At 39.4% G+C, this 17,256-nt stretch overlaps 1 protein-coding gene across 4 annotated transcripts in view; it reads right to left on the bottom strand.

Moving 5' to 3' along the window:
- Positions 1-465: 465 nt before the first annotated feature.
- The window catches only part of Slit2 (slit guidance ligand 2), a 313,096-nt gene continuing 296,305 nt past the window's right edge, over positions 466-17,256 (bottom strand). For all 4 annotated transcript variants that reach the window (XM_040747061.1, XM_040747063.1, XM_040747062.1 and 1 more), the window contains 4 exons: positions 11,155-11,309; positions 3,665-3,953; positions 3,241-3,452; positions 466-2,214 (listed from right to left, as the gene is read on the bottom strand). In XM_040747061.1, coding sequence (XP_040602995.1) covers positions 1,973-2,214; positions 3,241-3,452; positions 3,665-3,953; positions 11,155-11,309 — 898 coding nt within the window. In that variant the 3' untranslated portion in view covers positions 466-1,972. The remainder of the gene's footprint in view (positions 2,215-3,240; positions 3,453-3,664; positions 3,954-11,154; positions 11,310-17,256) is intronic.

Genomic DNA, 17,256 nt, shown 5'->3' with positions numbered 1-17,256 from the left:
ATTGAATGTTCACACCTGGAACAGTAGGTATATCTGTGTGTGTTTATGTGTATATGTGTGTTGTGCACACATGATTGTCTTAAAAAGAAATGAATCCCTAATATAGCAGAGGCAAAGTGTTAATAATATTCTGCCTAGACAACAGCACTTCCTTGATCTGAATTGTTACTAGTTCTGGATAGTTGGCTCTTGGAAAGGCAGTGAGATCCAAAGAAGACCCTTTGTATTAGCTCTGTTTCATCTTATAATTCATTTTGTTGGAAGGATTTAATTTAATATGCATTCTCCCTAGCAAAGAATGTCTCTTTTATGCAGCCTCCAGATGTGACAATACTTTAACTTCAAAGCATTTTTTTGGTAATATAAAGGTATAGGTTGCCTTTCTTGTTCATTTCATGTCACTGTATCAAGTTCATAATGAAACATCTGCAAAGTGGTGCACTTTCTAAGAAAACGGCCAAGCTGTTAATGAAGCAGATATCTTTTAATTTACAAACATCAGTAGCGTAACCGATATTAGTCTGGAGAAAGACAAACCATCCCAAATTATACATGTACATCTAATTGTCATTGTTAAAAAGGGTAAAAGGGTTTTTCTTTTAAAGAAACATCTGCATCTTCACAGAGCTCCCTGGGATTTTCATGAAGGAAGAACACAGTCTACTATAAATCATTATCAAGTCTACATTGTAATTGAGAAGCAAACTTGTTAACATGGGAGCAGTTTTATTGTTTGGAGAAAAATTACAATTTTGACATAACAGTCTTTCTTCTCCCCCCTTCCCCAAAAGATGGCAGGGAAATATTTATTAATTAATTTGTAAAACATCTACTCTCTATTGTCCATTGCTACAGATAATTTCTTCCTGTGAGGACATGTGGCAGATGGGTGCACTTGCTGTCTCTACTCATAGCCTTGCAAACCCTCTGCAAATGTCCTATAAGAGGCCACATGTCAGTGACATCAGTGGTCAGATGTCAAGGTCTACCGAGAGAACAACATACACCTATTTCAAGATAACAAAATAACATCCTATGTTAGTACTATTGCCAAAAAAATCCTGATTTTTTTAAGTTTGAAAATGTACAAAAATATCAGGATAATTATAAATTAATATATATTAAAGCATTGAGAAACAGTTCAAAGTGATGACCTAAATCATTAAGTACAATGTACTTTAATACAATAAATATTCCTCGTTGAAAATGAATACTGTATAGGGCTATTTAGAACTTATAGAAACAAAAATTCATATTATTACTAATTTTTTATTTATCAATAATCTATTGGTTCTTTATCATCTCTTTTATCATTTATATTACAAAAATTTAATACTGGAAAGTGGTAGATAAACACCTTCGTGTGCTATTTCTGCTGATATACTATCATTGCCAAAGACAATAAAATACACCCCAGCACTCAACACCGATTTCTCTCCTGAATGGAACCCAGATGTCTGGACACTTTCTATCCTGCAAAAAAATCTCTCTCTCCTCCCTTGGACTGATCTACAGGCTCTGGATTTCCATTCCCCTGCCTTACAGTCTCATTCGGACACTTGTGCTTAATGTGTTCTTGTGAACTGCACTGACATGAAGGGGGTCATGGGTTTTATGCTCTGGGCAATTGCATGTGAGTGTGCAGTCCCATGTTAGGCTCTTATATATGTGCTTCTGCTAGTATTAGCATGTTCCAAAGACGGCTCCATGTTGCAATGGTCCCCACCGCTGCACTAATGCCTCCAAGTGTGGCTTTTCTTCACACTTTTCCAGTGTAGGGAAAGCTTTAGTACAAGCGTGTCTTTTATTATTTTTTTCCAAATGCAGAGAAGTCTTTATTATCATAATAAAAATAAGTCTGTTCTGTATTTTACAATATATTTCAAATCTTTCCATTATGAAGCATGAATTAGTCCAACATGGTCAAGAAGTGTATAACCTTCACCAAATATGGAAACTGCTAGAAGTGCGATTAGGAGGCACACCTCGTGCAGCCACACTTCACCACTTTCTCAACCTCTTCCACAAATGAGGATCCGTCGGTGCATTCGAAGGAGTATTTCCGCCTCTTGCTCCGCAGAGGTCCACAGCACTGCCCACCAGCACACCCGCCGCTACATTCCAAGCGAGATACTTTCTTTGTTGTTTGGCAGGCAGCATAACCCTGCTGCTTTTGGTAGTAATCTCTTATCCTTTCACCTCGACAAGAAATTTCTGGAGAAGAACAAGGAAATAAGAGCATTTTAAAAGACAGACATTGTAAGGTTTGTAGAGTGATCAAAAGAAAATCAAGTTCTCCATTTTGCGGTCACTGTCCTTCCTTCCACTTTGTAACTGTTGTTTTTAATGTGATGCTTGAAGTTCATATTATGGAGAGAAGGCATGATCCAGTCTTCCTTGAAACATGCATTGTTTTTAGGCCTCTATTTCCAGCAAAGTGAATGCTATATATGTAGACAATAAATACAACATGTTTGTTCTGACAAGAAAATTGGATTCCTAAATCTTTTCCTTTATTGCAAAAAAGGAGAAAAAAATACACATCTTCTTTTTCTACAGGACTAACAGCTGGTTTTGTTTACCACGGGGAGCAGTTTCATAGAGAATGCAATTTAATTTATTAGGCCCAGAATTTAATATTATCCAATATGTTACTTAATACAAGTAACATTCCACTAACTTCATAAATTATGCGAGTATGAAGTAGTTCAAAAAAGAGACATCTGTGAAAGGCTTCCGCAGGCACGTTCCTCTTATTGTCCGATGTACCGAAGCCTGTGCCAGCTGGAGGCCAGGCAAGTTCTGATCTTGGAAACAAAGCAGGGAGAGGTGGGTTGAAAACTCAGCCGGCTTCCATCCCTCTCACCTGCATAATTTACTGTGATAAATCTGTAGATTCTAAAGCCAAGGGTGATTTTGTACTCAAACTGAGTTACCATCTCCACAGTCTCTGGGCCTGATACTGGATTAGTAATCCGTATGGGGGAGGGGATCAGGTCCAGGCTGAAGGTGAGCTGGGCAGCTGTGCTCTGAAGAAGGGAAAAGGGAGACTTTCCACAGCAAGTCAAGTTGTGAGAACATGTCTGATGGCTGTGGAAGAACCGTATGATGGGAGTTGAGAAGCAATCGGCACCAGTGGCAACAAGCTACCCACAGCCCAAGTGTTTCCTCCCTGCACTCCTTCAGCAGGAGCGGGACTTTCCCTCCTGCCCCGTGAAGATGAGGAGGCGCCTAACTTACCTCTATCACAGCTATCCCCGGTGTAGCCACTGGTGCATTCACAGTAGGGCTGCCCGAGTCCAGAGAGCCTACACTTGCCATGCTTGCACTTGATCATCTGGCAGGGGTTAAACAGATCTTCTTCTTCATCACAAAGGACACCCCCATGGCCCTCCAGGCACTTACAGCTGTAGGAAAAGGCATTGATGGGCAAGCAGGTGCCATGTACGCATCTATAGCGAAGAAGACACATAGGAATGAAAAGAAGGCTGATCTAGGAGTTCAGAAGATACACAGGTTAGGCAAGAATGTCCAAATACAGAGAACAGAATTCTAATGTGCTGATTTCTCTAGGTCCCTACCCTTACCCTGCCAACCTCCTGCCTTCTTAGGTTTGCTTTGAGAGTTTAGTGTAGGTACTGAGTGCCGAAGCATTGGAACTTACTTGTTTCCAAGGCAGGGGTCATTGGTTCGCTGGTCACAGAGGGGCCCCTTCCACCCTTCCTCACATTCACAGGTGAAGCCTGATTGGCTGCTAGGCTGGCATGTGCCATGGGCACATACTTTCTTGTGGCATGGTTCACAGCCAGGCAGAATTCCGGTTTGCATGGGCACTTTCCGGAAGTCTTGCAGCTCACTGTTGATGTAAAGGTTCCGGATGCAGCCATGGAAGCTGGTGCCGTTCTGTCCAGGGGCCTGGCGCAGTGATGCCACGTTATTTTTCCCAGGCATGCCTAGAAAGAAACAGCATGCCAGTTAAGAGTCTTTACAGGTTCCCCAGTATTTTGCTACAGAGAAATACTGAGGTTCATCAGTCCACCTCTATTAAATTAGAATATGTGTTCTCAGATGAGGAGGTACAGAAAAGCTCGATATCTGGTTTCTCATTTTGGTAAGACGTACTAGGTTATTCTAACTTTTCACTAAAGTAAACCTGGTTTATTATTGGTGGTAAGTTTTTAATTTGTAAACATGTTTACAAACCAAACTTATAATATGTATGAATACACACACACACACACAATCTTCAAGCAGGTCTACTAGAAAAACTAGAGGTAGATATTGTTTCTTTCATTCCCTGTGGGGCTATACCAGACACCATGCACACTGGGAAGCCATAGTTTATAATTCTCTGATTAATTCTTTTTTTAATTATGAAATCAAAGGATAGAGCTTAGAGAGTATGAGCGACATGTTCCATACCACCCACGTCAGCATTTTGCTGATTGCCTAACCTTCTTAACCCTGGATCCTAGGTTCAGTCTACCAAGACTCTGAGAGTGGGAGCTGGGGCCCCAGTAACCGACCTCAAACTTGTCAAAGTCTGACTTATCATCTAACCCAACACCTCAAGGGCAATGTCCAGGCTCACTTCAGGATGTCTGTGTCTGAAAAGCTAATTTCTGCTTCTTATCAGGATAGCACCTCATTCATACCATGTTCTTTTTTTTTTTAATTTCTACTTAGAGTGAAGCTATTATGTCAGAAAATTAAAAAAAATCAGAATAAGTTCCATCACAAACAGCATTTGTAATCTTGGGGTATATGCATTACAGAAGTGACAGTCATGGAAACTGTTATTTTGGCAAAGCTGGGGAATTTTTCCAGGGACCTAGCCAGACCCTGAAATAGTTCCTTAACAGTGCCATTCAGAGGATACTTCTAGGACACTGGATGAGGAGATGGGAGGCAGTTGGAAGCCTCTGAGCTAATGACCTGGCCCCAGTATTCATGTTGGGACTCTGAGCTACTGCTTGGGATTATAGGTTGGGTAGATTTCACTGGTTATATGGTGGACTGCACACTCCAGGGGACCATTAATTACATTCTATGGATTTTCTTCTCGGCCATCATTTCCTTTCCTAGGCAAATAACCCTATTTGAGTATTAACAGAGGCACCAAAATCAAACACGAGTATAGAGGTCAAGTATCTAATACTGGTTATGTGTTTTCATGGTTAATCTTCATTATGAAATTGACATGATTTAGAATCACTATGTGTCTGAGTTTCTTTTCCTGATATCATTGTAAAATACCCCCTAACCAAAGCAACACAAGGGAGAAAGGCTTATTTCAACTTTTAGTTCAAGGGTACAGTCCACCTTGGTAGCTAAGTCAAGGCCACAGTAGTTTGAAGCTGCTGGTCACATGACACACAGAATCAGGAAGCAGAGAGGTAGGGAAGACAGTACTCAGCTCACTTTATACATGTTAGAGTCCTGGCTCCCCACCCAGGAAATGGTGACACTCTTATTAGGATGCCTCTTCACACATCAATTAACTTAATACAATTCCTCATATGCATGATCAAGGGCTAAAAAATCCCCCACTGGGAAATACAATTCAGGGTATAGAGAGAAAGGTTTAACTCAACAAGGAGTACATATCATGCATGTGGGTATTAAAGTATCATGGGCTTAGATTTTAGGCTCAATACAAAGAAGAAACACCATTGAGTTTTCACAGTCATCTCACTCTGCTTCCTGTCTGTTTCAATGTTCAAAGTGCATCTTTCTGCCCTCCCTATCCTGAGATGCTGATCTTATGTGGAAGAAGGCAAGAGTAGAATTCTAAATGCCAACATGAAACATAGGCTATTCTGATGCAGGGGCTCATGGTCACACTAGAACATGTCCTGGGATCTTTGCCTTTAATTTAAAGATCTATATGTAAAGACATTTCCTCAACATATGCGATACTACACCAAGATCACCATTTCCAGGGGAGCACCGGTGACAGGAAATACTTTCCTGTGGGGAAAGTTTTTCTAAATTGTGTTCATCCATCACAAACATGTGGACTTTAATGACCCTCATTTTGGGTCATTTCTTAAAACAGTTAGAAAAGAACTTCTTCCAAAGCTATTTTAAATGCTCATTTTGATGGAGATACAATGTTTATTTGTGCACATGTCCACTCTACCTTGAGATTGGCAAAGTTTCTCAGCAGTGAGAAGTAATGAATGAACTTGTTTCATTTAGTCCCAAAGCTTACAGTTACAGAGGGTATGGCTTTGATGGTGGATATTTATAAACAACATAGCTATATACCAGGTACAGACTCAACTTTCAACAGAATGTAAAATCACTACCTTTCCTAGATTATTTTTGGAACTAGGGTTTGACCCAAATGCTTCCTGCATACTAACCACATGTTCTACCCTGAATTACCCCTCTAGCAAAGAATTATTCTGGGTCAGCCCTTTCTTATGCTTAAGTAGAGTGTTGGTTTTTAGCTGATAAACAGAGGCATCTCTGTATTTTTTTCAAACGTTAATTTACTGCACAGTCAAGGATGGCCTGGAATCATAAATACTATTGGTTCAGCCTCCTGAGTGCTGACACTATAGATGTATATTTTCTTGCCATGTCTGGTAATCCAAGATTTTGCCTTTTATGTTTTTTTTTTGTATTTCATGGACTTTATTTGGAAGTAAATTAATCAACCAATCACTCAGTAAATAACTTAGTAAATAGATTTAAAAAAACTTTCCAGCCTCTTTATGTTTTAAAATTGACTCTAAGGGACAGAGTATCATTTTTGAAATCTTTTGTTCAAAAGTTGACACTATTTTGGTAATATCTGGGCTATATAGGTGTCTGTATAGCCTAGACACATATCTGTGTCTTACTCCCCTTTGACAATGAAGTGGTAAGTGTTCTAGTTCAATTGTTAGATGGAAAAAGATTACAATTCTTATGGTCTGTGGTTCATAAAAACAGTATCACAAATAGACAATAGTACAGGAGCATGCTTAGCTGTACTGCTAGTTCACAGTTTTCAGAGAATGATTCTGCTATGAACCAATGTCTAGGAGATATATGGAACCATCCTCTGGGAAAGCTCTGGTTTTAACTAGACTTAACCTTGCTTCCTCTATATTGATTCAGCTCCTCTTGCCTCTGCCATGTGACAGTCAAGCTGTGGTCTTCTGGGTTCCTTGTATTTTAAAGACTGAACCACCACTGAGACCACAATCTGGGGAGGAAGTAGATGGGCTCAGTGTGTTCTTTGGCAGTAAGGCCGATACTAAGACGGTTTTCCTGAAGCTTCAATATCCAGAGGTGCTTCTGGGTTCTTCCAAGACCTCTAGCCTCAGAAGAATTTGCACTTTCCAATTGAGAGTTTAATTTTTGTCCGTTTCATAAACAATTTCATCTGCATTTTAAAAAACTGAACACAATATTCTAAACCGGTCTTACAGCATCCATTGAAATATTTTTTAATAAAAGCACCATGAATTAAAGTCAAGGACAAATTCAGAAGTAATTTGGTTTTTTTAAAAAAGGTTAAGTGGCAGCACAGGTGGCATTGGTGTGAGAAAGACATGGACTGAAATAATTGCCTACCACAATTTAGTTTTTCAAACTTGAGGAAGCTTGATAAAGTTCTTGAGGCTGCCCCTTTTGGACTATGAAATAGAGAAAGTAGTGTTTACCTTCTAGTTTTACTTCAATTTTCTCTGAAAATGAAAGGTTGAGCCACTAAAAGCAGAACCATATAAATAAAAAACAGTGTTTAAAAGGGAAGCAAGCACTATGTTGGTTATAGCAAATGTTTAAAATATATAACTCATCCCTTTTACATCCTGGTTAACACTCAGGACTGACTTGACCCTGCAAGGCAACTGTATTCCCTGCAGTATAGATGAAAACAGAAACTTAAGCGAGAGGCAGTCTCAGAATGGAGAGGGGGAGGTGACACCAAGTCCTACCCACAATCTAAGATCTGTTGACAACAGTTAGTGCTGGAAGAGCAAAGTTTTATTTAAGTGATACTCCAGGTAAGTTGAGCAAGCTCCAGTAGACGTCACACATTGAAGAATTATGAACAGCACAAACTGTACTTCCTTCTTTTTTTTTTGTGGACATAGATTTGGGTGGTTAAGGAAAGGGTGATAGATTTAGAAGGCATAGAGGGAGGAATAAATATGATCAAAGCACATTGTACAAAGTTTTCAAATAGCTAATTTGAAAAAGAGTCTCAGAATACTGATAGCTGTGAGTCCTATGAACCAGTAAAGCCAGTCAGCTTGCTGGGTAGAGTCAATCTTCAAGACTTTAACTGTCATGCCACATCAGTGACTCAGAAGTGTGTCTGAATGCTTGATGTTGCTGGAACCAGAAGGACACTTATTTTTCAACTTTGTGACATAGATCATCCATTAACTTGGTTCCCAGGATATAATAAATGCCCCATAAGCATTGATAGAACTGAGTCAAAAAACTTTTTCTAGCCTTTTATAGCAGCATCAATGTTCCACAATATTTTGATTATTAAAATTATTAAAAATGGAAATATTCTGGATTTAGGGGACCAATTGTAAAAACAGTTTTGTGGAAGATTTGGGAAGACTAAGATAATTGAATAGCATTTTGAAGTTGGTCTTTTGTAGAGGTTAAGCAGTTCATAAAGATACTTGTCCTGCATCTGTTCCACTATGTTCATAGCAGCATTATTTGTAATAGCCAGAACGTGGAAGCAACCTAGATGCTCCTCAACTGAAGGGAACATGGGGGGAGGGGAGAGGGAGCTGGGAAAAAGAGAGGGGGAGAAGAGGAAGGGAGAGGAGGACATGGGGGAGCAGGAAAGCTGAGTCTTGGAAGAACAGAGGAGAGCAGGATGAGAGATTCCATAATAGAGGGAGTCATTATAGGTTTGAGGAGAGATCTGGTGATATTTCCAGAGATCTACAAGGATGGCACCAACTGGCAAACTAACCAATAGTAGAGAGGGTAGCTTAAATGCACTTCCCTGATAATGAGTTTGATGATTACCTTATATTCCATCTTAGAGCCTTCATCCAGTGACTGATGGAAGCAGAGGCAGACACCCACAGCTAAACACTAAACTGAACTCCTAGAACCCAGTAGCAGAGAGAGAGGAGTGATGAGCAAAGGGATCAAGAATGGGCTGGTAAAACCCACAGAAGCTGCTGACCTGAACTTGGGGGAGCTCATGCACTCCAGACTTATGGCTGAGAGGCCAGCATGGGACTTATCCAGTTCCCCTAAATTTGGGTGTCAGTGAGGAGGCATCAGTGAGACCTTGGGTAGTAGATCACTATTTATCCCTGGCATACAAATGGACTTTGGGTGCCCATTCCACACTGAGGGATGCTCTCTCAGCCTGGACACATGGGGGCGGGAGGACGTAGGCCATTCCCTGGATGAAATGACAGACTGTGGAGATCCCCCATGGAGGTCCTCACCCTCCCTGGGGAGCAGAGTGGGAATTGGGTGGAGGACTGAGGGGAGGGGAGTTGGTGGGAGGTCCGGGAAGGAGGAAAGGGAGAGGGAGCTGGGATTGACATGTGAAGCAAGCTTGTTTCTAATTTAAATAAAAAATAAATAGAGATCATAATATTGGGAATGTTGAAAACCACTATTTAAGACTCATTTTTTGAATAAAATATTGTATTTCAATTCAATATCATCAGACTTATTTTGTTTTTCCTGAATTTTGCAATTCTGCTCCAATTTACACTTTCTCTTCCAGGCACAGGCAATGGTAAGAGTTCTGTTATAGATTTTCTCACTTGGACTCTTTTATCTCTTTGTCTTTCTGTCTCGTTCTCTTCCCAATTTCATTCTTATTGCTTAAAGGAAGACTTGGAGTTATACTGTAGCATTCCCAGTACTAGCCTACCTTGCTAAGGCTTTCTTTTTTCCTTCACTGTGAGAGCCTATCTAAGCAAATATAATTTCTACTAGTCTGATAAACTCTTTAAATGTGAGGAGGCCTAGGCAATTTATTGGGCCTTGGGTAGTAGATCAATATTTATCTCTGGCATACAAATGGATTTTGGGTGCCCATCTAACAATGAGAGATGCATTCTCAGCCTGGACTTTTGGGGGAGGGACTAGGCCCTGCCCTGGATGAAATGATGGACTATGGACACCCCCATGGAGGGCTTTACCCTCCCTGGGGAAGTGAGGGGGTATTGGGGTGTGGTTGGTGGGAGGGTGTGGGAAGAGAGGAGGGAAAGGAGAAGGACCAGAGATTGACATGTGAAGCAACCTTGTTTCTAATTTAAATTTAAAAATAAAAATAAAAGAAAGAAAGAAAAAGAAAAAAATGTGAGTCACTGATTATTTCATTGAGTTTCATTGACAACTGATGTATCATTTACATGAACTTTCAGAAATATCAGCATGGCATCACTGGGTTGAGCTGATATTATCTGCCTTATTAAGGCAGCTGGATTGGAGAATCCTCCTTCCTACTTTGCACCAAACTTGTTTAATCATCCCTCCCACCCGTGTGTGTGTGTGTGTGTGTGTGTGTGTGTGTGTGTGTGTTCGTTCATGTGCATGAATTCATGTGCATATGTGTCTGGAGGATAAGAGAAAAATTTCTGGTGTCCTTCCTCAGGAGCCCTGTAGCATTTCTTTTGGAATAGGATCTTCCTTTGTCCTGGAACTCAGAGTAGGATAGGTAGATAAGCAGATCCACTAAGCCCTAGGGATCTGCTTATCAACTTCCTCAGCACTGGGATTGCAAGTGTTCCACAGTGCCTGGCATTTCACATGAGTTCTGGGTATTTCATTCGGGTTCTTGAGAACTTTTATGCACTGAGGTGTCTCTCCAGTTTTTTTTTTAATCATTCTCTAACTTTATCTCTAATCAATTTTCTGCCTCTGTTTGCAGACAGATATAAAATTAAATGATACTATATATAAATTACCTAGCTAGCATGCCACGTATGAAGAACTAATGTCCTTCTCTGACCCGATGACAAACTGAGTTAGACTCAGAACCTGGGTAACCAAATGGTCCCTTAAGAGACACTTCCATCTCTTTCTGATTTATGCTTGTTGGCCAATTACTGTGACTGATCAGTGTCAGTGATCAGTAGGCACCAGTAACTTCAGATTTGATCTATAATGAGAAACACAGAGCTGGAAGACCACTGCATTTGGAAGGAAGTTCACCTCCTACATAAAGCGGGGAGTCAACATTCAGAGTAGATTGCTTTGACAAATTGGTAATGATCTTAGGACTTCCTCCGTCCACGGTGAGGGAAAGACTGGAATCCAGGGTCAGTAGCTCCACAATGTGGAAGTTTCCATCATTGATTGTCTCCACACTGCAATGGAAGAAAATAAATAAACAACTTAACTGGAAACAGTTAAAATACAAGCTTCAATAAACCCAGCTTTAGAAGAGACATTTAGAGCAGACATTAAGGGCACTGACTTTTAAAGGATATTCTGAAGGATATAAAATTAATTTTGATTTCTCAGGATCTGAACACAAAATAATGCTGTTCTCCCACTGAGAGAACTGGAAAGAGTACACTCATTACCCAGCCACTTCCACTCCATTTGTGGAATTCACAAATGACAACTTATTTGTTTTTCTTCTAAAGGACATAAAAGTTCCATTTACCAAGAGACAGTCTACGGCTCCAAATGGTACTAAAAAGAAGCCTGCACCTTCTCCAGAGGCTTGGCAGGACTGCTGGCTTTTGCGGTGTGACACAGTGTATTAGCACCTATCAGAGTCAAGATGCAGAGAAATGCAAAAAGCAACTGGACAGGATCTCTGCACTTTCTCACATTTGATAAATTGAAAATATACTTTCATTTCTTGTGCATTTTTGGAGGGATGCTTCTGGAGCTGTATTATTGTGAAGAAATCACTGCTCAATTGAGAGCTGGGATTAATAGGTTAAATAAATTGCTCAGCATAGTCAACATGAGAGTGTTTTTTTTTTCCTTTTTAAAACATGAAAAATAATCACAGCATTTCCCCCTTCCCTTTCTACCCTCCCACCTTTCTCATGTGCTCTAACTTGCTTTTTCAAATTTATGGCCTAGTTTTCTTTATTTACACACACACACACACACACACACACACACACACACACACACACACACACACGTGTTCCTTCTAAAAAACCTTTGAAAGAATTAATAAAAATCCATGACACGTATAAAAGTAGAACTATTTAGGAAGGATGTTAATAGACAATGAAGATCGAGACATAAGATGAAGTTTGGTTCAGTTGGTTAATAGGTGTTGTATGTTTTTAAAATATGCTTATACCATACTTAGTTTTAGTTTTAAACTGACTTAAAAACTTAGCAGGATAATCCATGCCCAAGAGAAGCTAGTACCCTAAGGGGACATGCCTGGATCACTGTCGGGAGGGGGTAAATGGATCTTCTGTGTAAACTAGGGGCAGGGTCGGAGGAGGGAAGAGGCTGGAGTATGAGAGCATGAGGGAACAGGATGCTTGAGTTGGGGGAGAGGGATGAAACAGATATCTTGATAGAGGGAGCCACTATGGGGCTAAGGAAAATGTGATACTAGGGAAATTGACAGGAATCCACAAGGATGACCCAAGCTAAGACTCCTAGCAATAGTGGAGAGGGTACCTGAACTGGCTTTCTCCTGTAATCAGATTGGTCACTACCATGATCGTCATCATAGAACCTACATCTAGTAACTGTAGGAAGCAGATGCACAGATTCTTCAGATGAGCTCCTGAAGCTGGGTTGAGGAGAGGGGGACGGCATTATATGAACAAGGGAATGTCAAGATCATGATGGGGAAAACCACAGAGACATCTGACTTGAGCTAGTGGGAACTCATGGACTCTAGACTGACATCTTGGGAACCTGCATGGAACCTAACTAAGCCCTCTGAATGTGGGTCCCAGTTGTGTGGCTTGGTTTGTCTGTGTGGTCCCTGTCAGTGAGACCAGAATTTATCCATGATGCATAAACTGACTTTTTGGAGCCTACTTCCCTTGCTCAGCCTTGATGCATGGGGAAGGGTCTTGGTCCTTCCTCAACTTGATATACCGGGCTCCCCATGGGAGGACTTAGTTATTCTGAGCTGTGGATGTGGGATGTGAGGAGTAGAGGGCACTATGGGTGGTATGTAAAATGGATAAAAAATTAAAAAGGATAACTTAGTAGGATGAATGCTCACTGCCATGTCAAGAACACTCCCACAATTCAGTATACAGACAAAAGACACCACAATAGAAAGTAGTTCAAAACAATAGAGACTGAACATTAAAGACACAATGTACTGTAATACTGTCTAAAATGGTTTAGAGAAGGTTCACACATTGACATAAGTGAGGGAGTGATAGAGACATAATTTGTGAATGTGAATGCATAACACTGGCTACAACAATTATTGGTCCATTTTCTGGTATTATTATTTAAATTTCCAAAGAGGTCAAGCTTAGAAACTAACAGAAAAATGCACTAATATTTCTGCATGTTTTCACCACTAGAATCTAATCATATCTCATTGTTGACCAAAGCAAAAAAAAAAAAAAGTGACTTGAGGACAGTTTAGACTATACTCCGGGAATGTGAGGCTGTTTTAAGTCCTTGGTGTAGTGGTTAGAAGTTCCCGTGTCTGTTGCCATGGAGGTGGCTCAAGGAGCAAAGTGCCTGTTGTACAAATAAATGTGAAGACATGAATTCACATTTGGCTTGGTGGTACAATGTGCCAGGGGAACCCCAGTACCGAAAGTGTGGACACAGTTGGATCTTTAGAGTACTTTGGCTAAAATGATTTACTAAATCAGTGAGCAACATACAGTTCAGTGAGAGAGTCAGAGAGTCATGGAGAGGGATACACTTGGCTTTAACTGTTAGCTTCCATGAGCACAGATGTACACACATGAGGACACACTTGCAAACATCACACATCACACACACAAACACACACACAAACACACAAATGTGACTTTTACCCCTCATCAAATACATCTCTCTTTGCAACAGATAAGCCATTACAGAAAAGTACAACTGATCAAAATGCAAAGAGCAACTCATGCTGTGGCACCCAGCAAACTGATCCACCTGTAACCCTGTACCTAAGACTTGGGAACATTGTAGAGGAGAGGGCAGACAGATTACAAGTCAGAGGACCAGCATGTGATTATGTCTCTTAGAAATGATAGGAAAACTATACCATGGTATCTAAACAACATGGTGACTACAAAAGGATCTGAACAAAGACTATATAAATAGACATGGTAATATGTAAGAAGGAAATCTTATAAGGCCATAACCCTATATAAACAACTGTAGGCACCCAAAGAATGCTGAGAGCAGGAGAAAGAACCTGATCTGGGAAAGACCATACCAAGTGGGCAGTCTGAAATCATGTACATATAAGAAACCTTTCACAACAGTGTATGTTGTACTTACATATTCAGGAGTGAAAAAACCCAACTATTAAAGAAATCGAGGACATGAGTTTGGAAGAGAGAAAGGAACTACTACCTGGGAGGGGCTTGAGGTAGGAAGGGAGCAAGTGATGAAATTATATTGTTCTAAACCCTTTTAAAGATTTATTTTATTTTATATGCATGGTTTTTTTTCCCTACATGTAAATCTGTGCATGACCTTTATCCTTAGTGTATACAGAAGGTATTGAATTCCTGGAACTGGAGCTGTTGGTAATTATATTTTAATTTCAAACAATAAAAAGTAATTAAGAAAATGACCCTCCTCCAAAGAGATATGCAGATTTTACGGTTAGCACTTGGTTAAATTGAGATAAATTTGGATTTGCATTCTGCTTTGGCCTTATTAAATGCATGACAAGCTATTTTATTAAATCTTTCACATGTTACTTTGTGACAACACACTTCATTTCTGCCTGTGAATAGTATAAATATTTTCCCACTTCACAGTTAATTTTGCATCAAGAAGAAATCATTTTACAAGCATGCATTGCATACCAAGAAGTATGTCAGATACTAGTTGCATCATCACATTCAGCAGCAACATCACAAAATGATACTCAAATATTAAGGAAAAGTTTGATTTAATTCATTTTATAATGCCACTAGCAAGAAAATGCTAAACATCAACACAAATGTAACTTCTTTGAGGTACATCTTAGTCAGGGTACCAAAAGTTACAAACTGAAGTACTAACGTACCAAGAAACGTAACAAAGTTGGTAGCTACACATAGTGAAGGTCACAGACAATGGATGCTTCCCATGAGATCATATGCAATTTGAGGTGGTTTTGCACAGATCTCTATAAACATTGGCCTTAATTAGATTATAAATATTAATACAGAGGCACCCCTTTCTCTTTAAAATTGCAAAGAAAAGGCTCACATCTACTGAGGGATGAGCTCTTGGTCACGTATTGATTTTAGACAATCAATCCAGACATGTCATTGCTAATGAAGGTGTTTGGTGCAGTAAAATTGAGTGGCTTAAGACATTTAACGTTTTATGCTCCTTAATGCAGTGTTCCAGCTGGGAAGCAAGAGGTAGTAGGGCATTTCATCAGCAACTCAATTTACTTACTTACCAATCGTTTTCTTTTTGTTCCATGTTTTATTTGATTTTGAGTTTTACATCTTTAATGCAAGCTAAATTGTAAGCTACTTTAAAGTAAGTGTCATATATTAATTATTTCTGTATATTTTAGAGTGTTCATATGAATATATAATACATTTTAGATGCTTCATAAACAAGCTATATAATCATCAATGAGACACATTAAAGGTATGGGGAATTGTTATTAGTTATAGTACTAGGTAATAGTTATTATCAATAGGCTTCTGGCATATTAAGAGATGGCTTCTTAAAGATACATTTTATTAAGGAACATTATTATTATTAGTGGTAATGAAATGAGTGACATTGGGCAGTAGGTACCCTTTCTTATTCATCAGACAAATGTAAATAAAATTATTTGACACTATGTGTAAAGTACTGTTTATAAACATTATACACATTTTAATAGTTTTCTTAAGCCTCATAAGATCTGCACATCATGTTATCAAAGGTGACACTAGTGGCTAAGCAGATCTGAAACCATGATGCCTGCCTTGTGTGTCTATGCTTATAATTTTCATGCAACACTTTTTTTTTTTTTTACGAGACAGGGTTTCTCTGTATTGTTTTGGAGGCTGTTGGTCCAGCCTGGCCTTGAACTCACAGAGATCCACCTGCCTCTGCCTCCCGAGTGCTGGGATTAAAGGCGTGCGCCACCACCGCCCGACTCATGCAACACTTTTTAAATGAAAATTACTTTATCTATAACAAGCTTGCTGTATTTTCTTAAGCATCCTGGTTAATCTACTATCCCCTGATCTCCCAAGTAACTCAAGATGGTTACATTTTAAGTACATTTATGCGAGGATTGTACAACTTGATATGTCTAATAAAAATCATCGCATTGGAAAAAAACTGAGTACTATCACATTGAGGGCCTGAAGGTTATACAAATGCATATTAAGTATTTTTGCAAGTTAGAGCTACACCCTGTTTTCAAATTATGAGTGTGACTCATACTAAGATTTTTCTTTCATGAAGCAGTTTAAGTGTCTAAACTGATAAAAGACTGATAATAATAACCACTGAGGTTAATTCTATTTATGTAGCTTTAGAATGGAATGAGGGCTAATCTTGACCCTTTAAAAGGTTTATAAAATTAATGTTTCAGTGTCTTTGTTCAAAGAATATGGTACCACAGGACCCAAATAGACTATGTCTGGCTGAAAAATATTCTAAACTTAAGTTGGTGCTTCATGCTATCTTGTCTAGAATGAGTGACATTGGCTGGATGTTTAAGAATGCTGTACCTGTGTATTATTTTAAAATAAAAACATTATTGGAACTCCAAAATTTCCACTGTAAGACTGACTGAGCTGCCATTGATTTTCCAGTCCATCACTGTCACCTCCCTCCAGGCTCTGCTGCCATGCACAGTACCCTCTGGGGTTATGATAATATCAATAAACTTACTTTCTGCACTCCCTGAAGGAATGACACATATATGAGGACTCACAGAAAGTATCCACTGAACCACTTAACCTTGCCCCATCCTTCTGGGAACATAAATTTTATTTATTACTATTAATACGTAATTTAGGTTAACTACCCTCATCTATTACTGGAGATTTTGCTTATTTGAATTTCTAAACTAAAAACGGTTATAAGAAAACCATGCAGTTTCCAATTGTGCAGTTTACTACATAAAAACAGTTTCAAAATTTGAAGCTTAAAAAGAAACTGCAACTGGGGCTCTAAAAT

This window comes from Mesocricetus auratus, unplaced genomic scaffold (assembly GCF_017639785.1).
Source record: "Mesocricetus auratus isolate SY011 unplaced genomic scaffold, BCM_Maur_2.0 Super-Scaffold_100006, whole genome shotgun sequence".
Classification (NCBI taxonomy): Eukaryota; Metazoa; Chordata; class Mammalia; order Rodentia; family Cricetidae; genus Mesocricetus; species Mesocricetus auratus.
This window is presented reverse-complemented; position numbering and strand designations above follow the sequence as displayed.